This window comes from Pseudorasbora parva, chromosome 13, assembly GCF_024679245.1.
Source record: "Pseudorasbora parva isolate DD20220531a chromosome 13, ASM2467924v1, whole genome shotgun sequence".
Classification (NCBI taxonomy): domain Eukaryota; kingdom Metazoa; phylum Chordata; class Actinopteri; order Cypriniformes; family Gobionidae; genus Pseudorasbora; species Pseudorasbora parva.
The window spans coordinates 22990559-23017624 of record NC_090184.1 but is presented as its reverse complement, the minus strand read 5'-3'; the positions used below and the strand labels follow the sequence as shown (position 1 = coordinate 23017624).

The window sequence follows — 27066 nt, the reverse complement described above, 5'->3', positions numbered from 1 at the left end:
AAATGTACATAAAGTTGTGGTGTTTGTGTATAAGTGAAAAAATAATTTGAAAGGTATCATTTTATGTATTTTGTGCCAAAGCAATAATAAATGAGCCATAGTTTAGCACACAGGCTAATGTTGTGACCAGTGTGAAGTGTCAAAAAAAAAATATATATATATAAGTATTGAGTAGTTAAACACCAAATCATTTTAGGCCCCACTTACACTAGTCCACTTGTGAACAGACTAAAAAGCTTTAGTACCAGGTGTAAACAGGCCCTCACACAGCAACTAACCCAGGCGGGATACTCTGGGATTTAAGCACCAGTCAGTATATATAGGGGATAGCCTAAAGAAAATGCTGGTTACAATTGTGAAAAAAAAAAAGGTACTTAACATTCTTTGATTATCAATACAGGCAGTTATGTTAGTCCAGCAAAAGGTAGATACCGAAACAGATTAAAGCCTAATTGGATAACTAAGAAAATTGGGCCAGGTTAGCAACTGTAGCTTGGGAAAATAGGTCAGGTTTGGCCAAAAGCTTGGCTTTAGTTCAAGTAAAAAAAAAAAACACCTTGTTTAATAGTGTGGTCAAAAAGCAAACTGAGAAGCCAAGAGCTAACTCCGTTGGAGAAAGACAATAAATACATGGTTGAGTTAAGTTTATTAAAACAAAAAACTAAAGTCACATGACCAGGGTAACTTCTCCACTAGACACCACAGTTTGCCCAATAGAGATAGTCTTGACATTAGCATCTCTTCCTGTAAAATAAATAAAATTTGTAGAGGTATTTAAAGAACCCAACTTCATGTTCCCGAAATCACTTTACAACAAGCACTCACTTTTCCTAGTGCAGCTTTGCTCACAAGAGCCAGAAGAGGGATGGCACACTTCTGTACTACAGTGGATGAATATCTAACAGGGGGAGAAAGTGTGAAGCCACAGAAAGAAAAAAAAAAAGCACACAAAGAATAAGTATTCAGGAAAGGCTGCAGAGCATACGGTTTCTTGTAGAGGAGCCAGTGATGCTGGATCCACAAATGTGAACATCTTCACAACAAAGCGCTTGTAGTGGATTGGGAACGGAAGACCAGATGATCCAGCCACCGGAACCAATGTGGTCAGGTAACGGTCATCCTGGTAAGGGCATCTGAAAGGCAAAGAGGCAGTCAGAAATGCCTTACAGCACACTAGATGGATAAAGACTAGCCTTACTCACCCAGCGACCAGAAGGTCCCACTGGGGTAGACTGAGTGGACTGGGGGTTGATGTCGCCCAGCAACGTCCAAGCATTAGGGCAATGTTGGGGTCGGTCCTCTCCAGAATGCGCACCTCAACAAACACAGGCTCCCGCAGGACTTTTGTGACCGGATAGTCAGCGTCACCGTAGTAGGATGTGTACGCCTCATCCCCTGAGGTAGAATACAACTGTTTAACCAGAAACTGCTGCAACCCTGAGTTTTAGAAAATACTCACACATTCTTGGAACAGATACTTGCCTTCTGCACAGCCTTTGGTGACACATTGACCATTTGCCAGTCTAAGCTCCACCCTGAGGGGTCCAGGAGCAGCTACTGGTGGAGGTGGAGGAACAGTGTTGACCTCTACAACCAGAGCTTCCACTGAAGTAGCAGAGTACCTACACTGGAAGAGAAGCCTAAACAAGAAACAGTGAGGTTGTAGCATTGTCAAGATTTAACATTAATGCTAAAGCTTACATAAAAATAAAACCCTACTCAAAGTGGCTATCCCTTGTGATGGAACCAAGTGGTCCAACACCCACTTCATACGAGGAGGTCATTCGGTTTTCATACACCACATATCCACTGTCCTCCTGCAAATAGTAACTGTTTGCATCCAGTCCATTCTAAGCCATGCAGAACAGAACCACAAGCAGCTACTCACAATCATGCTTGTGCCACATGCAGTGACAGGGAACTGGTATATAGCAAAGGAAGGTGTAGATCCCACAGGAATGCAAGGAGGGTCATTTCCACCCTGGAGATGGACTGAATCCAGGCTCAAGCGAGGTAGCGTAACATCTCTAGCCACCACTACCACAAACTAGCCATCTCTTATACACTGGACGGTCACTGGAGCAGGGTACAAGAGCAGGTTATTGCTGAGAAGCAGTTTAACATGAACACCTCTACATTGACTCACACTTACCTGCCTTCCCATAGAAACATTGCTGTCCATTAAAGCAACAGTTGATAGCTTCACACTCAGCACCACTGATACCAGGTGGGCCACATTGGATCTGCTCATAATCAGCTACAGCACATTTGTCAAGGGGCTCTGCCTGCACCACTGGCTGCTTGGGCTGAAACTGCTGAGTAACCTTCTGAGAAAACTGACTAGCTTGTTGTTGAACCTTCTGAGGAAACTGTTGACTAGCGTGCTGTTGAACCCGCTGGTCAGTTTGCTGGAACATCAGAGCTTGAGGATTCTGGGGCAGATTATTCCACTGTGGAACAGCATGACAGAAAGCAAAAAAACACACACAAAGTGCCAGAGCATGACCAGCACACCAACTTTCTGCCATTGTTCAACAACTAGTCACACTTTTGTGATGCTGCCCTTTGGTCTTCTTATAGTCTACAGATTTTGGCTAATTAATCATAATCCCTCCTCTTCATTAACAGTCATGATTCACCAGACTTGCCTAAATAGGAGCTTGCGCTACCAGAAAATTCTCAGTGGTTCTCAAAATGATACATATGTGATGTATCTTGTTTCCAATTAGTCAGATTTGTCATATTGAAGACAAATAAAAACGTTCATGCTCATGTTTACTACTGGAGCTTGCCCAAAGTACTTTGGGTAGATGTTTGGTGCATTTTGTTTTGCTTGTAGCCTTGCTGAAATAGTAACTTGCATTACTACTTTGACAGTATCTTTTATATGGCAGAAATAGAGTAGACCATCACCTGCAACTCAATCTTGCTAAGAACAAACTGCTTGTGGTGTCAACCATCCCAGCACTTCATTACACTTTTTCAGTTAAACTAGGTTCATCAACTATAACTCCTTCCAGGACATCCAGGAACCAGAGTTTTGATTGATGATCAGTTAAATTTCACTGAACACATTACCCCAACAGCCTGGTCCTGCAGATTTGTGTTATACAACATTAGGAAGATTAGACTCTTCATTTCAGAACAGGCCACACACTACTGGTCCAAGCTTTTGTTCTCTCCAGAGTGGACTACTGTAAGGCTCTTCTAGTGAGTCTTCCAGCATGGACTATCAAACCTTTGCAACTGATCCAGAATGCAGCAGCGAGGTTGGTCTACATCAAGTTGAAGAAAAGCACACATTGCCCCTCTCTTCATTATTTTGCACCAGCTGCCAATAGTCACTCGCATCAAATTGAAAATACTGGTGCTTTACAAGTAGTGGACAATCATACAATGTAAGCAATAATGTACGTCCGAGTCAACGACACAGGAAAGGGCATGAAAAAGTGAATTGAAACAGCCAATCATTTGTCCACTTGCCCTCAGCTTCTTATTCTTTTACATCAGCAGTTTATGCAACTGCCCACAAATTTAGAATTGTTAACATTACACTCTGGAACCAATTATAAAGACTCCTTTCATGAGTGAAGGTTGGGGTTTAATAAACCGTCGCTCAACATTTTAGACCCCATTTACACCTGCCTTTAAATTACTTTTGAGCAGACTAAAACACTTAAAGATGGGGTAAGTGCTATCTGGTAACCGTTGTTGGTATTTCAAATCACCAAAACTAACACGCTCCTACCCCCAAAAGGGTCTCGCCCCTATTTTGATAGTGCTGCCCCACACATACGCAACCCAGAGGCATCAACGGCTATGGCAGAATCTCTGTGTATCTAATCCAGGTCAAATATTCAATGAAAAAGTCATCCCTTCTATCACAAAAACACAAACCGTTCTTGTGAAAAACTCGATAGTACACGAGCAAGACAGTCCAACTATCGAACATATTACATTTATGACAAGATTAGAGTTATAGCGATCCATTCGGCTCGTGTCCTTTTTCTAAAACTGTTTTGAAACAAGACTTACCCCACCTTTAAGTACCAGGTGTAAACAGGCCCTTAGACAGCAACCTAGGTGGAATACACCAGGGGCCTTAACCATGAAGCCGGTTTAGCTGGCTAGCTAGATATGTTTAAGCTTAGTTTGTGCCAATCCTAGGTTTTTTGGTAACATTAAAGTGGTTTGGCTTTTAGTTTAACTGTTCATCGGCATAACTTACACTCCACAGCTAACCTGCTCAGGGGCAGGTTATGTTCTGGATATCTCAAACTGAAATTGGACCTATCAGCTGTGAGTAAAGTGACAGTTTGGCTGCAATAAAGCCACTCCCCCCATTTCTGCTCCACATTAAAGGTCACTACATAGCAAATGTTTTTTAAAGACTAAAGCATCTGGCTTTTAACAATGCTTATTCATAATAATTTTAAATTATTAGATATAATTTAGGTAATTATTATACCCTAAATCAATTGCACATTTATCTTTTTAGTTAATCATTCATTAATGGGCACCATGTTAAAAAAAAATAAAAAATGCCTATAAAAAGACATAAGCTTTAAAATCAATTAAAGCTGGTAAAAAAAAAGCAGTTTACAGAGCTTAAATGTTCAATACTATCTCTATAGATATCAACTACACTAACTTCCTATTACTTGCATTGATGTAAAATATTTTTTTCTTCAAGTTATCCTCTTTCATAGACATTTCGTGGTGCTGTGTAAATTTGTTTAAATTCTTAATATTTTTAAATCATGTCATAATCTGCAGAAGAGAGACATTAATCTCACTACTTCTCATGAGAAGTGACTCAGTTCCACTGATTCAGAGCATGTCATTGGCTGTTCATGGCTGATGTCACAGCTAAACTCAGGATCAAAGCCGGAGTTGAAAGCTGATGATCAGCATCATGGAACCAACAAAGCCTGAATAGATTGGTTTGGTCAAGTTTAAACTAATCCAGCAACCCAGAGTTTGAACTACCATCATGGTTCAGGCCCCAGTTAAGGGACTAAATCAGATTTAAGTACCAGTGTACTTGTCAAAATACATTTGGGCTAGCTTAAAGAAAATGCTGCACACAGTTTCAGGTAAAAAGAGAAATGCTGGTTGATGCCAAGTTTACTGCAGCTGCAGTGTTATACTTGCATGACTACAGGGGACTTTCGAAATGGCACTACATAAAAGAAAGGGGGGCTTGCTATGTTTGAATATTAATACAGGCAGTTCTGTTAATCCAGCCATAAAGCAACATGTAGATACCAGAACAGATTAAACAAACCCTAATTGGATATCATTAAGAACAGGGGCCCAGGTTAGCAACTGGAGCTTGGCAAATAGATCAGGTTTGGGTAGATGCTTGGCTTTAGGTCAAGTACCAACAACAACAACAGAAAAAACTTGTTTATTAGTGTGGTCAAATAAAGCAAGCAAAGACAAAAAAAAAAAAAACTGACTGTTGGAGAAGGAAACAACATTTGAGGTAGGTTTATTAAAACTATTAAAGTCACATGACCAGGTTAACTTCTCCACTAGACACCACAGTTTGCCAAATAGAGCTAGTCTTGACATTAGCATCTCTTCCTGGAAAAGAAATGGTAGAATTGACATTAGCATCCCCTCCTGGAAAATAAATGAGGTATTTAAAAAACCCCACTTCTCATGTTCCTGAAATTACTTTACAACAAGCACTCACTCTTCCTAGTGCAGCTTTGCTCACAGGAGCCAGAAGAGGGATGGCACACTTCTGTATTACAGTGGATGAAGATCTAACAGGGGGAGAAAGTGTTAACCCACAGAAAAAAAAAAAAGCACAAAGAATTAAGTATTCAGGAAAGGCTGCAGAGCATACGGTTTCCTGTAGAGGAGACAGTGATGCTGGATCCACAAATGTGAACATCTTCACAACAAAGCGCTTGTAGTGGGTTGGGAACGGAAGACCAGATGATCCAGCCACCGGAACCAATGTAGTCAGGTAACGGTCATCCTGGTAAGGGCATCTGAAAGGCAAAGAGGCAGTCAGAAATGCCTTAAAGCACACTAGATGGATAAAGACTAGCCTTACTCACCCAGCGACCAGAAGGTCCCACTGGGGTAGACTGAGTGGACTGGGGGTTGATGTCGCCCAGCAACGTCCAAGCATTAGGGCAATGTTGGGGTCGGTCCTCTCCAGAATGCGCACCTCAACAAACACAGGCTCCCGCAGGACTTTTGTGACCGGATAGTCAGCGTCACCGTAGTAGGATGTGTACGCCTCATCCCCTGAGGAAGAATACAGGTGTTTAACCAGAAACTGCTGCAACCCTGAGTTTCAGGAAATACTCACGTACTTGGAACAGATACTTGCCTTCTGCACAGCCTTTGGTGACACATTGACCATTTGCCAGTCTAAGCTCCACCCTGAGGGGTCCAGGAGCAGCTACTGGTGGAGGTGGAGGAACAGTGTTGACCTCTACAACCAGAGCTTCCACTGAAGTAGCAGAGTACCTACACTGGAAGAGAAGCCTAAACAAGAAACAGTGAGGTTGTAGCATTGTCAAGATTTAACATTAATGCTAAAGCTTACATAAAAATAAAACCCTACTCAAAGTGGCTATCCCTTGTGATGGAACCAAGTGGTCCAACACCCACTTCATACGAGGAGGTCATTCGGTTTTCATACACCACATATCCACTGTCCTCCTGCAAATAGTAACTGTTTGCATCCAGTCCATTCTTAGCCATGCAGAACAGAACCACAAGCAGCTACTCACAATCATGCTTGTGCCACATGCAGTGACAGGGAACTGGTATATAGCAAAGGAAGGTGTAGATCCCACAGGAATGCAAGGAGGGTCATTTCCACCCTGGAGATGGACTGAATCCAGGCTCAAGCGAGGTAGCGTAACATCTCTAGCCACCACTACCACAAACTAGCCATCTCTTATACACTGGACGGTCACTGGAGCAGGGTACAAGAGCAGGTTATTGCCGAGTAGCAGTTTAACATGAACACCTCTACATTGACTCACTTACCTGCCTTCCCATAGAAACATTGCTGTCCATTAAAGCAACAGTTGATAGCTTCACACTCAGCACCACTGATACCAGGTGGGCCACATTGGATCCGCTCATAATCAGCTACAGCACATTTGTCAAGGGGCTCTGCCTGCACCACTGGCTGCTTGGGCTGAAACGGCTGAGTAACCTTCTGAGAAAACTGACTAGCTTGTTGTTGAACCTTCTGAGGAAACTGTTGACTAGCGTGCTGTTGAACCCGCTGGTCAGTTTGCTGGAACATCAGAGCTTGAGGATTCTGGGGCAGATTATTCCACTGTGGAACAGCATGACAGAAAGCACACCACCACACACAAAGTGCCAGAGCATGCCCAGCAAACCAACTTCCTGCCATTGTTCAACAACTAGTCACACTTTTGTGATGCTGCCCTTTGGTCTTCTTATAGTCTACAGATTTTGGCTAATTAATCATAATCCCTCCTCTTCATTAACAGTCATGATTCACCAGACTTGCCTAAATGGGAGCTTGTGCTACCATAAAATTCTCATTGGTTCTCAAAATGATATGTATGTGATGTATCTTGTTTCCAATTAGTCAGATTTGTCATATTGAAGACAAATAAAAAGGTTCATGCTCATGTTTGCTACTGGAGCTTTCTCAAAGTACTTTGGGTAGATGTTTGGTGCATTTTGTTTTGCTTGTAGCCATGTTGAAATAATAACTGGCATTACTACTTTTACAGTATCTTTTATATGGCAGAAATAGAGTAGACCATCACCTGCAACTCAACCTTGCTAAGACAAAACTGCTTGTGGTGTCAACCATCCCAGCACTTCATTACACTTTTTCAGTTAAACTAGGTTCATCAACTATAACTCCTTCCAGGACAGCCAGGAACCAGAGTTTTGATTGATGATCAGTTATATTTCAATGACCACATTACCCCAACAGCCTGGTCCTGCAGATTTGTGTTATACAACATTAGGAAGATTAGGCCCTTCTTATCTAAGCAGTCCACACAATTACTGGTCCAAGCTTTTGTTCTCTCCCGAGTGGACTACTGTAAGGCACTTCTAGCGAGTCTTCCAGCATGGACTATCAAACCCTTGCAATTGATCTAGAATGCAGCAGCAAGCGATGATGGTCTTCAACAAGCCGAAGAAAGCACACTTCATGCCTCTCTTCATTAGTTTGCACTGGCTTCCAATAGCCACATCAAATATAAAGCACTAGTGCTTGCCTACAGAGAAACCACAGGCTCTGCACCACTATAACTAAATTTGCTTGTTCAGACTTGCACACCCTCCAGAAGCTTGCAACAAAAACGGCACAAGATCACTCTTTTCCTGGACTGTTCCCTCCTGGTGGAACCACCTGACTATCTCAATTCGAGTAGCCAAGTCTGTAGCCATTTTATCTTTTATATTTCCCCACCTAACCAGTTAAGACCAGCACTCAACTATTTATTTATTCTATTCATTTTTCTTTGTGTTTGTGTTTGTGTGTGTGTGTGTGTGTGTGTGTGTGTGTGTGTGTGTGTGTGTGTGTGTGTGTGTGTGTGTGTGTGTGTGTGTGTGTGTGTGTGTGTGTGTGTGTGTGTGTATAAAACCTATGTGTAATGCTCTATACTAAATGAGACCTGTTACGGCACTTGCATTCGGCTGACCCTTGTTTGTCTGATTACTTCTATTACTGTCCTCATTTGTAAGTCGCTTTGGATAGAAGTGTCTGCAAAATGATTACATGTAAATGTAGTCTGTGGTTCCAAATTTAGCAACACACTCAGAAACCTCCCTAAGCACTTACCCGCGAGGTAATCCCTGTTGCCAATTTGAAGTGTTCCACAAGTGGACATGGGAGGTTTATATGGACAGACCCTCGACTCCTTGATTATGACAGGGGGCATGAGTCTACTCATATGTACTTAGCAGTGTTGGGGAGTAACTAATTACATGCAACTAGATCACGTAATTTTATTACAAAATAAATGTAACTGTAATCAGTTACTGTTTTGAGAAAAAAGTGTAGTTAAATTACTTATGAAAATGGTAATTATTACAAAGGGGGTTACATCTGAATATTTTCTGTAAAATTCTAGGATATGGTGAATAATAATTACTTGTCGCTTTGCCTGTTTGGTGTGCAGGATGCCTCCTGCCATTTACAGTTTTTTTTATTATTATTATTTTCAAACAATTGCTAGGAAACGTTTCTCCTAAGAAACTTTCAGCTTTGGCACAGCAGATAATTTCACATTCAAAATACACTAAAACTCCCAAAACACAATTCTTTGTCCAAACTTTTTTCCAACTCCATCTTCCATACAAACACACTTTGTAAATCATAAAACACAGACCCAAAAAACACTAATGTCAGGTTGCATTATAGAATTATTTCAATGATTATTTCAATGCTTTAAAAAAGCAGAATGACTCTTAATTTACTGCTGTTTGTGTTACATACATGTTTACATTACAGTACACTATTATTGCAAAGTTTTTCTCTTTTGAATAAATGGTAATGTAAATTTCTTTCTTAGGGCCCAAGGACCGATGTTGAGAGGGCCCTATTGGAATTTCTTGGTCTATTATTATTCTTTTCTGAAATGAATCATATTCTTTGAGGGCCTAAACATGCTTGAAAACTCTTGAAACTTTTCACACACACATCAGAAGTGGTGGAAATCTATGTTGCAGAATTATGTTGCAAAATGGCTGGATAGTGCCACCTACAAAATGTAAAAAAAAAAAAAAAAAAATTCCATTAAAGGACAACTCCAGGGAATTTTTAAGTTCATCTTGATCGTTATACCTTTGTGAGTACAGTACAGTTATGGGGGCATCTACAAATACAGACACTTAAATGACACAAAATACAATTAAAATGTCTGTCCAAATTCCCCGGAGTTGTCCTTTAAGCGTTAATTGCACCATGTTTTACATACAAGTATGAAATTCGATAGACACATGTAACAGCCCAATACCTATAAAAAGACCCATGAAGCAAATTGTAATAACCCAACAAGAAGTGAGATATTTTTATTTTTCTCTGCAAAATGTTCGCAGTTTTTGCCTTTTCTAGACTTTGTACTTTAACAAACTTCTCCTAGATATTTTATCAGATCAACATCATATTTGGTCAGTCTAATCTAAAGGCCTTAGCGGTGTTAAATTGTGAATATCCTGAGTTTAGGTGAAGAACATGTCCGTGGCGGCCTGACAAAATGTGATGTTTCGCCATTGCGCGCAGGAAGCTGTTGTAAGTCAGGCAAAAAATGTCCAGTCTGCCCCAAACTTCACGTTTGTTAAGTATCAGTCTGATATGTCAGTGTTAGGCTTGTTCTTTAGCTAATAGTAAAGCCTTAGGTTCCATTTCTTTTTTTTTTTCTAAACTTGCTCTGTCTTTTCTTTTTTTGCCATATAGCTAAATTTAGCTATATAGTCTATAGTGGGCTTTTAGTATAGTCTAGGTGTTGACCTGCATAATTACAGTTAAAACAGTTTTACATGCAATTGGTGCACTGAAGTTCAAGCACAGTTCAGTCTGAAATTATATATTGTAAAAATATTTGATTCAGGAGCCATATCACCCTGTAGCCCAAGACTGGTTTCCCACTTAAGCTAAGCAGGGCTGAGCCTGGTCAGTACCTGGATGGGAGACCAACTGGGAATGATGACAGAACACACAGTGCCAAGGTGTGAATCATAAAAATTCACACAACAAAGTAAAGCTTAACCAAGCAAGTTGATTGAAATTCTTCAAGTTGAAGAATTATTTTGGAAGATCTTAAAGCTTTACATGAAAAAAACATGAAACTGCATTCATTTACCTCGCTTGCACTAGATTGCATTTAATAGACAAATCATAAAATGTGTCATAACGTATCTGCTGGATATTTGGCAGCAGAATACATCTTGTAATGGCTGGTGATGCCAGCCTGTAGCCCCAAGGATGAACAGGGGGTGGGACAGGAATAGCAGCCCACTGGCCCATTTTAATCTTTCAATCAACAGAAGGCTTCTGGGTGACACTTTAAAATAAGATACGTTACGTTAAAAGTTACGTCTATATGTTAAAAGAATAAATGTTTGTCATGATATCTAATGCACAAATTAATAATACATATAATCTAACATATAATCTAATACACAAATTTTAGTGTTCATTCTTAGATAATAATGCATAATCTTATGTTATAGTGTACACAACTTTTAGTGTTAAAATTGGTGACAGACAGTTTACAATAATGTCCTGTTCATGGATTAACTAACATATATTTGGATTGTTAATTGTTAGTTCATAACAACTAATGTAATTAACACTTTGACACGTACGATCAAACCCGTATGATCATTCTGTGCTGGTCCCTGGTGCGTACGATCATACCGGTGCGATTAGAACGCTCAGTGACCAACTGCCGAATTCAAAATTTAAAATCTGTTTTAGCGCGCTGACTGGCGCTGAGCCAAAGACTGAGTGAATGAAAGACTGACTTCGCTCGGTGTCTTTTAATGTTTATTTTAGGTTTCATACACTTCAAATTATATTACACAACCACAAAAATATCAGCAAACACTAAATATAGTTTGTAACTGCATACTACTATATATAACAGCAAGATATCAGTGTTATAAATGGCCCGTGATAATATTACCGATCAAATAACAATCATTTTCTACCCTTTGACGTGAACGATCAGTCTAGGCTGTTCCCTTACGTAATGTCACATATATCAGGAGAAGTGGGTGATCTTGTGTTATAAATCCAGCTAGCTTAGCCTCCCTGGCACTGTTGTAAACACATAATCGCGGCACAAATGCCCATAACGTTAGCCCGCTATAACATTACATATCAACTAACACAATCATTTACTACCATTTCATGTGTACGATCAGTCTAGGGCTGTTCCCTCATGTAATGTCACATATAATCAGGAGAAGTGGGTGATCTTGTGTCGCAAATCCAGCTGACTGCCTCCCTGGTACTGTTGTAAACACATGACGGCGCCACACCCACAGCTAGTGATAAACACAGAACATCTATTCTAACTTATATATTTTTAATAAGTACATAAACCATAAGGAGTTAACTTGCATCCATTTAAATTTAGTTAACAAGTTTGAAAATATTTTAATGAAAAATAATAAAATAAAACCTTTCCTGTAGCTCAAACAGTAGAGCATAGTGCTAGCAACGCCAAGGTCATGGGTTCGATTCCCAGGGAAAGCAAAAACTGACAAAAATGTAAAATGTGTACCTTAAAATGCAATGTAAGTCGCTTTGGATAAAAGCGTCTGCCAAATGCATAAATTTAAATGTAAAACATGCATTGCAAGCATTTTTTCCTGCTGACAAGTTATGTCACTGTTACCTCACGCTCACGTTGGTACCCACTGCAGACACAATTTTAATACAATTTACCAGTTTTTAACTACTTCAGAGAAAAAGCAAGACAATTTTTTCAAAAGAAGACAACTGACAAGTGAGGAAATAGAGGAGTTTTTTTTAATTCTGATGAGGAGAATTTTGACAGTGAGGCAGAGAGTGACAGTGATGAAGACCTTCCCCCGAACCTTCAAGCTGGGGATTACTGGAGCACAGACCCCATGCTCTTGACACCATTTTTCGGGTCTTTGTTTTCACAGGACCGATTCCTTCTGCTCCTCTGCTGTCTTCACTGTTCAAACAATGCAACAGCAGTTTTAAATGACCCTCTGAAAAAAATCAGAAATATTTTTACTGCTCTCACCTCCTCCTTTCATCGCATTTTTGTGCCATACCGGGATCTGTGTGTTGATGAATCTCTGATGAAGTGGAAAGGCAGGCTGGCATTTCGTCAGTTCATTCCATCTAAACGGCACAGATTTGGGGTCAAGTTTTTTGTTTTGTGTGATGTGCTCACTGGTTATGTGCAGGACATGATCATTTACTCCAGATCTACCAGTGCCATAAAACACCACCAAGGACTTGGGATTTCTGGGTCTGTTGTAATGACACTACTAGGACCTTACCTCAGAAAGGGTCATGTCCTTTATGTGGATAACTGGTACAGTAGTCCCACACTTTTCCAGAACCTTGTCTCTTGGCACTGGAGCTTGTGGGACTGTGTGTGCAAACCGCAAAGGGATGCCAACATTCGCCTGTAGAATGACAAAGGGTAATGTGGAACTCAAGGAAAATGGATCACAGTTGGCAGTCAAATAGCATGATAAGAGAGACGTCCATGTCCTTACCACTGTCCACCCAACTGGTATGGCAGCCACAGGGAAGCTGGATCACATCACTGGGCAAGCCAAGATGAAGCCAGTCTGTGTGCTGGTGTACAACAAAAAGATGGGAGCAGTTGACAAAGCGGACATGATGACTGGTTTTCTTGAATGCACCAGAAAGTCTACCAAGTGGTACAAAAATATCTTCTTTCACCTACTTGACACAGTTTTACTGAACAGCCACATTGTCTACCGGCAAATTACTGGTAAGATATTTCTATAAATCAAAGAATATAAACAAGATAAAAAAAATTTATCACATTTTCAATTAATGTAAACAAAAGTGTTATAAAGGGTATGCATGGATGTCACTTTCCTGAGTGAGTGGCAAAAGAGCTGCTGCGTGACTGGATTTAATAGGGGAACCGGTGTAAACAACGAGTAAACAAGTTTCAGTTTAAACTAAAGCTTAGACTTGATATAGTGGTGCTTAAAACTTACCAAAGATCCAGTGATCCATGGATATTGACAAGAACATTTCCTGGCATTTTTACATGCCTGATTTTGAAACCAGTAAAATACATAAATCAAATTTGCCTGTGAATGCTTTAAATAAATACAATATACTAAGGGTGTAATGGTAAACATAACTGACGGTTTGGTATGCACCTCGGTTCTGAAGTCACGGTTCGGTACAGCAGGGGAGAGAAAACTAAATATAAAATAGTTTTTTTTTTTTTTTTTTTTTTTTTTTAAACAGTGGTTTACTGAACAGATTGTGTCAGTCCATAAATTAATTTAATTATAACTAAAATATTTTAATTCAATTATAACTAAATAAAGAATTAATTAAATTATAACAGGTTTTTTTTAAATCTCTCTTCTAATAGTTTTTATTATTTGCTAATAAGTTATACCACACTCATATAGGCATACATCATGCATGTTACTGGCCATTGTTTAAATCTGCTAGCAATTCAAAATACATCTTTATGGCTGTACAAGATATTATTCAGCACCCTGATGAACATCGCAATGCCGGGTTGGCCTACGTTGTCGTCACGTTCTCTCCATCTGGATGAAGATAAGGAGCAGAGACTGCACAGCGGGTTGTGTTGACAGTGTTTAGTGATTTGGAGAAGAGAAAACTTCAGAATAATGTCACAGAGTTCATTCATGAAGTTGTGTGAACAACGCACAGCATCCGTATATGTCCGCGCACATGCACTTTGGTCAGAGAGGCAATATTGCGATTAAGGTATAAGATATAAGGTGTTTACATGCCAGCTGACGGTGAGGTCACATGCATACCCTCTATAAACAAATGTACAATAATAAACAGATCACACTGTCACATACTATTCTATCCTCTTCCTTACGCCCTATGGATTTGTTCTACTGTGAGTAGGAAAGGAAATCACTTCCCTGCAATTCAAGACGAACCTGATGAGAGGGCTGCTGGAGAACAGTATATTTATTGTTTTGTTTATAATACTATTTTGATTGTTGTTCATTGCAATTATATTTATAATTTGTTTTGTAATTTTATTAGAAAGTGTATATATGTATAATAGTCTAAACAAAAAAACATTTAGCTTAAATTGAGGAGATTTAATAAAACATGAATGAAATGTGTACATTTTGCAATTTCTTTTTAACAAAAGACATACGTTTTAATTATGCTAAACTTATACAACACATTCTGACTAGCAAAGCAGAGAAAAGGTCATCATGTATGCATTTGACATCATGTAACTTAAACTATATGCAAGCTAATAGTCAGTGAGGCGTGACCATATAGCTTTTCTCTGCTTTGCTAGTGAAATATGAAACTCAGTAACAATATAAACACTAAAACAAATAATATATTCATGTTACGTATCAAGCCAACGGAACCCTAATAACTTTACCGAATGCACGGAGCATATTTGCAATGTGCAAAATGACAAACATGACATTTGAACGTCCACATTTTTGAGTACTGTTCGTTTTACAAGAGAATTTTTTAAATATCTTTATTCATATTTATTGCATGTTTGTAAATAATTATATGTGCTCCAAAATAGGAGGAAAAAAACTAAAATATACTCACCATTTGACACGCGGATGTTGTGAGGGAGATGGAAAATGCCGTGTGCAAGCGAAATTCAAAGCAGTGGGGAAAAAATAGCAACATAAACATGTCAACCATAGTGTGTACACGCTAACAAATAATGTGAAAGGTTTTGAATTAAAAAAATAAAGCAAAACATTCATAGAGCGCTCACCTGCACGCGGTCATCCACCACGAGCGCCATTGTGACTGCGTCACTGCAAAAACTCACGTGTCAAGGTTGATGTGTGTTACCATGGAAATTAGAACGCATGTCATTGCATAATAACGGTCGCAATAAAAAAACTCACGCCAGGCTGCCAGTCTTATTTTTAAGAACGTACGTGCGAAAGGGTTAACTAATGTTAAAGGGTTAGTTCACCAATAAATGAAAATTCTATCATTAATTTCTCACCCTCATGTCGTTCGACGCCGTAAGACCTCTGTTAATCTCCGAAACACATATTAAAATATTTGTGCTGAAATCCGATGGCTCAGAAAGGCCTTCATTGACACCAATGTCATTTCCTCTCTCAAGACCCGGAAAAGGCACTAAAGACGTCGTTACAAAGTCCATCTCACTACAGTGGTTCAATAATAATTTTATGAAGCGACGAGAATAGTTTTTGTGCCCAAAAAATAAATAAATAACGACTTATATAGTGATGACTGATTTCAAAACAAAGTTTTGAACCGTTATGAATCATTCTTGTCGCTTCATACAGTTATCGTAGAGCCACTGCAGTGAAATGAACTTTGTAACAACGTCTTTAGTGGGCCTTTCTGAGCCATCGGATTTCAACAAAATATCTTAATATGTGTTTTGGAGATGAACGGAGGTCTTACAGGCGTCGAATGACATGAGGGATATATGACAGAATTTTTATTCTTGGGTGAACTAACTCTTTAAATGGAAACTTATTGTAAAGTGTTACCAGGATTTGGGCACCGTGGTGACAGGACAGTGAAATATCTTTCTTTTTTTTCCCACAGGATGGACGGATTGAGTTCTCTGAGTTCATTCAGGCCCTGTCTGTGACCTCACGTGGGACCTTGGATGAAAAGCTCCGCTGTAAGCAAGTCTTTGATTAATAAAAGCCCTTTCAAGCAAGAATCAGTCAAAGACAGAAGCAGTGAAGTACCTTTGTGAGATGCTTCATAAAACAGGAAGCATTCTTAAAATACAAAATCAGTGTAATGCATTTAATACATTCATGTCTCTCTCTTTATAACATACAGTGGCCCTAAAACATATTTGGACAGTTAAGTTACACTTAAAAATCAATGCTCTTAATGGTTTTGTTCAGACCAGGTAGCCGTCATGTTTTAGTGTTGTTAGTGGGATTATTCTTTGTGTATTCTCCCAGTTATACTCTCCATGTTTATTTAAGTATCTTTGTTAGAAATTCTGCATCAGGCATCTCCCTATGCAGTCTACCACTTAAATTGTCACAAAAGAACTGACCGTTACAATAAATAAACTTGAAATGGACTGCTACTCACAGAACGGCTGCTTACTTGAAGAGTAGGTCCTTCTAAAAAGATTAGCATATTGTGATGAAGTTCATTATTTTCCATAATGTAAGGATAAAAATTTAACTTTCATATATTTTAGATTCATTGCACACCAACTGAAATATTTCAGGTCTTTTATCGTTTTAATACTGATGATTTTGGCATACAACTCATGAAAACCCCAAATTCCTATCTCAAAAAATAAGCATATCATGAACAGGTTCTCTAAACGAGCTATTAACTAATAATCTGAATCATCTAATTAACTCTAAACACCTGCAAAAGATTCCTGAGGCTTTTAAATACTCCCAGCCTGGTTCATTGGCCTACTCAGTACACAGTAAGTGTGTGTGTGTGTGTATATATATATTTTTTTGTATATTTATTTTTTGTATATATTATTTAATGTTTGTTACATGTGCAGCAGCATCATGTCTTAAATGCTCACAGCAGCATGTCTGTGAATATATTGGCAGTAGCAGCAGCGTAGTATTTTTTCCGCCAAGACCAAATACATTGCCATATCCATTACCATGCCAATCTCTTTTACCATGCCAATCTCTCTGAGAGTTGTCATGATGGAACTATTGTTTAATAAATTCACAGCTGACAGGCTTCATATTGTGAAATGTATGGCTTGTAAATTATGTTATTTATTTATTTCAAATAAATGCCACTTGATTTGATGTTTTATTTCGAATGCTAAGATTTTAATACATTTTTGAGTGTGATTTAAGTGTCTGAATACCTTTGGGGCCACTGAATCAATCTGTTGTGAGATTGATCAAACGTGAAAGTGACATCTTATAACCCCATTGTCTCTGTGAAATAAAACAGAATCTTTCACATATACGGTTTGCGTACTGCCCTCTTTCTCTGTTGACTCTTCACTCCAGGCATTGACCTGTGTTTGCACTCTGCTGTGTGAGTCGTAGTGTTGTCTCTTTGCAGGACCCTTTGTTGTAGATGAGTGGAATGAGGGCTGTATGGGTGGGACGTCCCAGTGTCCTGTAGTGAAGAGAAAGCCATAGATGGCTAGATGAAAGATTCGCTACTCACTGCTGTAATTGCTGTGCAATGATTTGGCTCTAACAAGGCATGCCTTTATCACTAAATCCTGCATTCATCATTCATCACAGTGCTGACAAGTTTAAATGTCTGCATTCTAAAAACATAGCTCTTTAATTCATAATCACAACTCAAAAGTCCAACAAGATGCCTGATGGTGCTTTTTTCAGGGGTTTCTTCTTTTGAGTGTAATGTGTCATGGCAGATTTAAAAATGAATGCAATGCACTTTTGGTATGGTACACATTATGGTCCTGTTTTTTGTTTTTTTTTAAAATTAGATACACACATTAGTTGATACACCTATTCTAACCTAATCTAAAATAAAATCCTCATAGCATTGTTATTTTAGTATTATTTATATACTATTATAGTATTTATTCAGATTTTGTATTAACCTTTTAATTTAATTTTAATTTATGCTTTAGTGATTTTGTTTCATTTTTATTTAGCTTTAATTTGTTGAACTTATTTAATATAACTCATCAATCATTTATTTCACTCTGTATTTTTTTTTAAGTTACCTAATTGCCTTAACATTTTGAGTTCATTGAAATAAAAAATAAAAAATAAAAAAGAGTTAATACAATGAACATTTTTGAGAATTGACAACCTTTATTCAAATATTATTAAATGATTTTGTAAGCATATAGGGTAATTGTGTGTGCTTTATTTGTGATAAACATGCCAAATTTTACTATTTTCATGATTTATCACATTTTGTATGTGGGTCAGATACAATAATATTTTGAATTTGTATTTATTAAACCAATTTCCTTTATTGTATCAACTCAACTTTTTATTTCAATAAACTCAAAATTTTAAGGCAACCAGGTTACTTACTTTTTTAAGTTAAAGCAACATTTTTTTAATTTTTTTTTACAGTGCAGCAGCTATTTCAGCTAACAAAAACCATTAGTGTTTCAGGCCTTATTTTGTACCCACACTCACCATGATTCTTGTTACACACTTTAGGGGCCTTCAAGCTTTATGATCTTGATAACGATGGCTATATCACGCGTGATGAAATGCTCAATATCGTGGATGCCATTTATCAGATGGTGGTAAATCAACTTTTATTTCAGCAGTAATTACAATCAGAGTATAAATGTTTAATGAACAAAACATATCAGATGTCTTTAACTTTACTTAAATTTGTTTAAGGGAAACACAGTGGACCTTCCAGAAGAAGAAAACACGCCAGAAAAGAGGGTGGATCGCATTTTTGCCATGATGGATAAGGTCAGATGATGTCTATTTTTGTTTTTGACTGCAGTCGCACTAATCCAGCTTATGATCCAAACCAAATATTACTGTTATTATGCAGGGGGTTGTTTATTATATTCATGGATTTGTTTAAAAAATAACTATTTCCAGTCCACCCAAAAATGTGTCATCATCATGAATTTCTTTCATTTGAGAAACATAAAAGAAAATATTTTGAACAATGTTGGCAACCAAACAGCTTCGGTTTCCATTGACTTCCATTGTATTGACATCAATTGGTTATCAGCATTCTTCAAAATATTTTCTTTTGTGTTCAGCAGAAGAAAGAAATGCAAAAAAGTTCGAAATTACTTGAGGGTGAGTACTTGATGACCTGAGCACTTGATTTGTGGGTGGACTATCCCTTTAAGACTGAGGATATTTATGCAGTCAAGCACAACAGTATTAGCAGGCAACCATTACCAAACCCATCTAGAAAAAAGCGCTGTTACGATTTCCATTCGTAAACCGCAACAAACAAAGGGAGACGCCACACAACCGCTGTATAAAGAATAATGTTTAATACACTAAAGTAATATTAACATAAAATGTTGAATATTCAGTGTACATGTTAGTCAGTATGTAAGCGTGTGCAAGTGCAAGTATGAAATGCATGTAATCAATCCAACCAAATAACGAACAGGTGATGCGGATCGTCACGGGGAAGATGAATCAACGTGAACTCCGATGCGGCTGTGGTCTCCCTCCAACTCCAACATAACATCAGATCTCAGGCACTCTCATGGTGAACAAACGACAGACAAACCACTCCTGCATTCAATGCCAGGCCCAAACGTGCCCCTCCCTCCTGCTTGGTTTGATCCAGTCCCTCTTAAAGGGACATAATTAGGTTCAGGTGCGAAACCACGCCTTCCCTCAGGCAATCACCTGTAACTCAGGATTAAACAAACTGACGGAACCGTCACAAGCGCTCATTTATAGTTCTGATTCAGTTTACTAACCACATCCTCATCATCAATCCAGTGCAGGACAGATCAAGGATACAGTTGGGAATAAGAGCTCCTATCTGTGGTAAAGCAAGCGTCACTAACACTGCCCTCGGGTCTATAAACGCTAGTGTGGCATGCGCCACCGCTAACATTGGAGCCCAGCATAAATGTCCACTCAAGCCCACTTCAAGTCCTGAAAGATGAGCTCAGTACTTGCTTGGGAATGTTTACAGAGATGGTATGCTTTCCCCTTGCAATCTCAGACCAGAATGAGTATAGGTTACTCTCAGGAGTTAGATAATTCCTAGTGCTTCTTCAAACAAGTACCACACTGAGCCACATAAGTTGAAAATCTGCTATGAACGTTTCCTCGATGGATCAGCCTGTTAGCCCTTGCCCCCTGCTGGGCATGTGAAGCAACTTAAAAGTGGAGAGTTTTTCCCCTTATGCATAATTGAAAATCCTCATGGTTGTTTTTTAGAATCCTTGAAAACTGATACAACCTTTAAGTCTATTCCACATTCTTTTAAAACCTCCATGCATCTGCATATAACCACAAACAAGCTTAAGGTAATACATCGAGTTGTACAGAACATTTGGGAGAGTTGTGATTTTAAACAATGTTTGTTTGTTTGTTTACCCAGAATGCTGATGGAAAGCTGACCCTGCAGGAGTTCCAAGAGGGATCAAAGGCAGATCCCTCTATTGTACAAGCTCTGTCACTCTATGATGGCCTGGTATAGTAGCAGCTTGTCTTAAGGATACAGGTTTGTTGTGCTGAATAGAAATGTATTCTACATATTCATAACTGTTGGCATTGATGGCATTTGTCGACTCACACACTTAAAGGGATAGTTCACTTTAAAATGAAAATTCTGTCATCCTTTACTCACCCTCAAGTTGTTTCAAACCTGTATGAATTTTTTTCTTCAGCTGAACACAAGGGAAGATTTTTTGAAGAATGTCAGTAACCGAACAGTTAAAGGTGAACTATGTAGTATTTTTGCAGTAAAATATCCAAAAACCACTAGGCCGGTGTTATTTATTTTGTTCAGTTGAGTACCTACAATATCCCAGAAGTTTCCAACTATTTGTAAATTGTGAGAAAATTGCTATTTTAACTAAGGACAGGGACATTTCAACATTGCATTTGAGGGAGTCGCCTGTCAATTGCGTCATATCTGCGTTACCCTCGGTTTCGGCTTTTATTTGACAGGAGCGCTTTACTCTTAGCAGTGTGAACAAGTGAACGCACAGAGTAAAGTCATAACATCGTTTTGAACACACTTAAATGTATATAATATGATAAACAGAGCTACATTACCTCAAAATCATAACCGGAAGAGCGGATCTGTGCAGGCGCTCGGCGAATGTCTCCCATCCCTTCATAATAAAAGTCCCGGTATTTGCGAGGCGGGTATTTGTTTAACAATCGCTCCAGCAGCTGTGCTCAGGTCCATAACACTCGGTCCTGCTCTGCTTTAGACTACAGTAACGTTAATAACCGCATGCATGAACGTGATTTCTGCCCGAGTCCTATTTTTCACCGGCTGTGATGAGAAGACCACATCTCCCAAGATGCTGCGCTCACACTTTGCGTCATCAAACTACGATTTGTTTTGAATAGGCGCCCTCTAGTGGACGGAAAGCTCCATAGTGCACCTTTAACTGGAGCCATTGACTTAGGAAAAAAAAATACTGTGGAAGTCAATGGCTCTAGTGAACTTTTTGGTTACTGACATTCTTCAAAAAATCTTCCCTTGTGTTCAGCTGAAGAAAGACATTCATACAGGTTTGAAACAACTTGAGGGTGAGTAAAGGATGACAGAATTTTCATTTTAAAGTGAACTATCCCTTTAAAAAAAATGCATTTGTCCAAATTTGATGCACATTTCCTTATTAAACTAGTTATTAATGAGTCTGCCAGTGAGTACAAATAAAAGGATATAGAAATAGATATATATCGAAATCGGGTGGTTGTTTTTCGATTTAGGGCATCCATTTTATATAGCCTTTAAAAATGACATATGACTTCAGTTAAGCCAGTAATTGGTTGAATGACACTATCATTGTTATTTGTGTTCCTGGCATCAAGGTCAGCTGTACATCCATTTGCTGGCCTTATGATACCTCATGGAATTCATTCAATGGAATTGCCACCTTTTTTTGTACATAAAAACCTTTAAGAACAACATTGAGCCAGAGGTTGTGCATCTTTCAGAGTTGAATCGAGAAGGCCTTTTACAGTCTTTACAGTCGATTAAATTCCTGAATTTAAACTGAATTCGAGTTGTGCTAACAAAATATGTGCTTTTTAAGAGTGCTTTTTAAAAATAATTGTCCATACTTTACTCATTATACAGAATTGTATTATATTAAATTATTTACATTTATACTTAATATTGTTTCTATGAATACATAGCATCAATTAATTTTGGTATTATTTTATATTTATTAGGATTAAATGGACCTATATAATTAATAGATTCAAAATGAATGATGTATATTTTGTGGTGCTTTGTGGCAAAATTAAAATTGTTTTGACTGTTGAAATTTTAGAGGAAAGAGAAATTAAGGAGAATATACAGTATGTATACAGTAAATGGAAATAATTTGTCAATGATGTAATTATTAAATGTTTTATAGTTTGTTGGATTTATGATTTTTTAAATGTATTTATTTATTGCAATTAAGTAAATTCCTCTTCCTTTCATTCCAATTCTAAATCAATTTTAAACAACCTGTTGTTCAATGTAACCAATTCAACTTCAATACCAGCTCATAAACAGAAAGTGAGCCATTTCTTGAATAAAATTTCCCAACCCGATGTGAATTTTTTTTCATGGTTGTTGCACAGGTATTGCAAAGGATCCAGTGCCGCGCCATCCCACAATGCCATGCAAGGAGACGAGTCTTCTTCAATTGAACTGTCATTCTGGACACATAAGACTGAGAAGTACAGTCGAGAAGAGTTCGTCCTTATCTTCTCACCACAACAAATCACACTTCGGCAAATGAAGAAACTGTCATCCTGAAACTTGTGTGTGTGTGTGTGTGTGTGTGTGTGTGTGTGTGTGTGTGTGTGTGTGTGTGTGTGTGTGTGTGTGTGTGTGTGTGAATGCTATACAGCAGGTTCCCATAGGATTTTCCACAAGTGCTTGTTTTCTGCTGAACAAACACACTGGAGACAATATGGATGGCACTGATTGTTATAGAAAAGCATGCTGACAAACTAAATTATAGATGTAAATATGTGTAAACATTTCATATTTTTGAATCATACTTCGCTGAGATATTGTGGACGTGGCTCTTCATTTATAATTTAAGAAACTGCTGATATTTTATTTATTCTTATTTACCTTAAAGTGTATGGATTGCAGCTGTTACAAGCCTCAACGTTTTTCTCTTGGATTGAAAGACTTTAAACCTGTTTTGTTTAGTTTTTTTCTTTTGTTTGGAACTATGATTGTGAAAGGGATTCATATATTATATTTGCGGTATGCAGCTCCCATTATGAAGAGTGCGCTACTCATTCGTTGCTGGCAAAACTCATTGCGAAGTCCTCAAGCTACTTCCTAAGCAAGGCACTGTAACCAAGCAACATGCTACACTGTTATTCCTGAACAACTGCAGCTCAGAACTGATGTAAGAACCTCTGTAATAGAGAAGCAAACAGCCCAGCATCTGCTAGTTTAAGCTACACCCCTGTCTTTGTCTTTTCCTGTGTTGTATTCCTGTCAAACAAAGCCATAGACTTGACATTCTCCTCTCAAAGCAAGTATAATTCAGTATATGTGCTGGGCAGGTTTTTGCTTTATCAGTCGCTCTCTGACTGATGATTAAATTTGACTCACAGCATAATTGCCTTTAATTTTATTTGCCGTTGGCAATTAAGATGGAGGTTTTAATATCTGATGTTTCCCATTTGACATTTCAACAATGGCTGCTTTCATTTTCATCACTGTACGGTATGCGTAGAATTGTTGTGCTCACAACTGGACAGTATTCCATAGGTGCATAGACCTTGTATTCCATCAGCACGATGGATTCGCTGGCACTCTTTCAAAAGAAAGGTGGCCAATGAATCCCTGATGTAATCAAGTTTGCCACCCAAAAGTAAAGCATAAATCAAATTCACCGTACAAAACATAAAATAGAGGTCTGAGTCTCGGCATGTACCCGTGTTAGAGAATCCAATCACAGAAGCATTGCAATTGCTCAATTACCTCTACACTGGTACAGTTATATTACATTTTCAATGCAGTGCCTTGCATTTCACGTATTGTTTTCTTGCAGCCTTAAGCTAAGTGGCTTTAAATGGCTTTTTTCACATCAATCTACTTCTCACCCCATGACTAAACAAAAAACAAACAAAAAAAAAAAACAGGAAAAACTAAAATATTTACATTGCATATCTATTCAAACTCTTAACTCAGTACTTAGTTAAAACACCTTTAGAACCTCAAGTATTTTTGGGAATGGTACTAAAAGCTTTGCACTTCTGCATTTGGCGATGTTCTGCCATTCTTCTCCTCAGATCCTCTTAAGTTCTGTCAGGTTGGATGGGTAACCTCAGTGGACAGCCAGGTTCAGGTTTCTCCAGAGATGTACGATTGAGTCTCAAGGACACTCAAGGACATTCAAAGAGTTGTCTCCATAAGTCGTCTTAGCTGTGTGCTTGGGCCATTGTCCTTTTGGAAGTTGGACCCTCTGCCCAGTCCGAGGTTCTGAATGTTTTTTTTTTTTTAAATCAAGGATATTGCTATATTTTGCTGCATTGAGCTTTCCTTTCACTCTGACAAGTCCCCCAGTCCCTGCCACTAAATAACATGCCTACCATGGTTTATCATTAGGATGGTATTGTGCTGGTTTCCTCCAGACATGATGCTTGGAACTTAGGATCATCAGACCAGAGAGTCTTGTTTCTCACAGTCTGAGAAAGTCCTTTAGGTCCTTTTGCAAATTACAAGTGGGTTTTTATGTCTTCAATGAGGAGAAGCTTGAGTCTGACTACTCTGACATAAAGTCCCGATCGGTGGAATGTTGCGTGTTTGTCCTTCTGTAAGTTTCTCCAGTCTCCATATATAATCATGGATCACCTGTAACCATCTAACCAAGGCCCATCTCCATTGATTGCTCAGTTTGGCCAGGAGGCCAGCTGAGCCCTGGCTGTTCCAAACTTCTTCCATTACGGATTATGGAGGCTTCTTTGAACCTTCAATGCAGAAGACATTTTTGTAGTCTTCTCCAGATCTTTCTACAGTCATGCACTGAAAAAAAAAAAGGAAAAGACACATTGTCCAATTTACTGAATCTTATTATTTGCGATCTACACAACAAAATTGTGTTTCTCTCATAAACATGATTTTTTTTTTTTTTTTTGTGCTTTCAATTGATGTAATTCTCTAAAATGTGCAATCTACTAGATTACATTATTTTGGGTGAATGTGAACCAATCAAGTACTTAAACATGATTTTTGCTCAGCATGCTTTACTTGGGACTTGATGAGAGGAGTAAAATTGTTGAACATAAGTGTTATTTTATGTGTTTTTTTGGGCAAATTAGATAAGGGGGAGATAATAGTGTTTGATTATGTTGGAATAATTAGAACCATTTAAATTATATTGGTTTACGTTTGTTTAACTTAAATGATTCATGTGGAACCGATGCACATGATTAAATCATGTAAATCCAACACACCTTTTTTTAAGTGTGTCTCTGCACTCTACAGGCAGTTGTTTTTACCTCATGGCTTGGTTTTTGCTCTGATATGCATTTTCAGTTATTAGACATTTTATTTAAAGGTGTGTTCCTTTCCAAATCATACCCATTTAATTAAATTTGCCCCAGACAATCCAGCAAAATTGGAATGCTCCTGGGCTCAGAAAACGATATGAACACCTATGCAATGTAATTATATCAGTTTTTCGTAAAAAAATAAAAAAATAAAAAAATAAATAAATAAATATATATATATATATATATATATATATATATATATATATATATATATATATATATATATATATATATATATGTATATATATATATATATATGTATATATATATATATATATATATATATATATATATATATATATATATATATATATATATACATATATATATATATATATATATATATATATATATATATATATATATATATATATATATAGTGTTTCAAGAACACTTTGTATTAGCAAAATGGGGTGAATACTTTTGTCAGGCACTGTATTAAAATGGCTTAAAACGTCATAAAGTTATTGTGTAATCATAGGAGCAATTACTTTTTTTATTTCTGTTGACAAATATATTTTTATTTTTACAGAAAGGGGAAACTGCAAAAAAAAAAAAAAAAAAAAATTCCATTGTTTTCACACAGTATACATGCATATGCAGTATATCAAATATATAGCTGTCATCAAAAAAGTTTAAAAACCTTTGAAATATCAGCCTGGGTTGGCATTTTAATCATGAGTTTCTTTCTTTTTTGGGGATGCACGGCACCACTGTCATGAAAATAAAGCCGCACACAGTGTCAGGTATCAGCGAAGTCTTGTGATGGCTTGTTTCTGTCTCTCGAAAGTTCATGTCCTGTTGTAATTGAGCTCTCATTGTGCATCTATGGCACGTCTTCCATTTCATTATGAGGTACTCAAGGCCGGTGGCCCAGTCAACGCGGCATCTGGGGCTTCTGAATCAGCAATAACTAGAAGGGTTCTCGCTGACTAAAGTAAGACAGACCTCACGCTCAGCTCGCAGGCTTATTTTCCAGATCCAGCACTAAAACAAAACAGACTTCACACCCTAATCACATGGGAAAGATAGAGAATAACAGTGAGTAGAGGAGGACTGGAATGTATGTTTCGCACAGGCACAAATTGTTACATGAAGGGTCATAAACATGTTTTTTGCAGTGAGGTCTGGATTATTTATCCCGCATTGTTAAGTGCAGTGGGG

General features: G+C 38.0%; 2 protein-coding genes and 1 long non-coding RNA gene across 11 annotated transcripts in view; 1 reads left to right on the top strand and 2 right to left on the bottom strand.

The window, feature by feature from the left end:
* Positions 1-23802, top strand: part of ncs1b (neuronal calcium sensor 1b) — an 87981-nt gene extending 64179 nt beyond the window's left edge. For all 4 annotated transcript variants that reach the window (XM_067413528.1, XM_067413530.1, XM_067413529.1 and 1 more), the window contains 5 exons: positions 16298-16376; positions 18862-18950; positions 19051-19128; positions 20747-20869; positions 22960-23802. In XM_067413528.1, coding sequence (XP_067269629.1) covers positions 16298-16376; positions 18862-18950; positions 19051-19128; positions 20747-20845 — 345 coding nt within the window. In that variant the 3' untranslated portion in view covers positions 20846-20869; positions 22960-23802. The remainder of the gene's footprint in view (positions 1-16297; positions 16377-18861; positions 18951-19050; positions 19129-20746; positions 20870-22959) is intronic.
* Positions 630-7417, bottom strand: LOC137038696 (zona pellucida sperm-binding protein 4-like). Its single transcript, XM_067413506.1, is given in 8 exon segments — positions 630-744; positions 826-898; positions 5858-6005; positions 6075-6267; positions 6353-6510; positions 6590-6687; positions 6759-6946; positions 7021-7417. Coding segments are annotated over 8 exon segments (1311 nt in total). The 5' UTR covers positions 7397-7417; the 3' UTR covers positions 630-667.
* On the bottom strand, positions 12588-15660 carry LOC137038148 (uncharacterized). 6 transcript variants are annotated; one of them, XR_010897398.1, is made up of 7 exons: positions 15480-15660; positions 15123-15289; positions 13431-13489; positions 13237-13318; positions 13015-13143; positions 12784-12853; positions 12594-12680 (listed from the first exon to the last, which is right to left on the bottom strand). It is a non-coding gene; the product is annotated as an uncharacterized lncRNA (long non-coding RNA). The 6 variants fall into 6 exon arrangements; XR_010897401.1 differs by lacking the exon at positions 15123-15289 and having other exon boundaries at positions 12588-12680; positions 12753-12853; positions 13431-13475; positions 15480-15656; XR_010897402.1 differs by lacking the exon at positions 15123-15289 and having other exon boundaries at positions 12588-12717; positions 13431-13475; positions 15480-15655.
* Positions 23803-27066: the final 3264 nt, after the last annotated feature.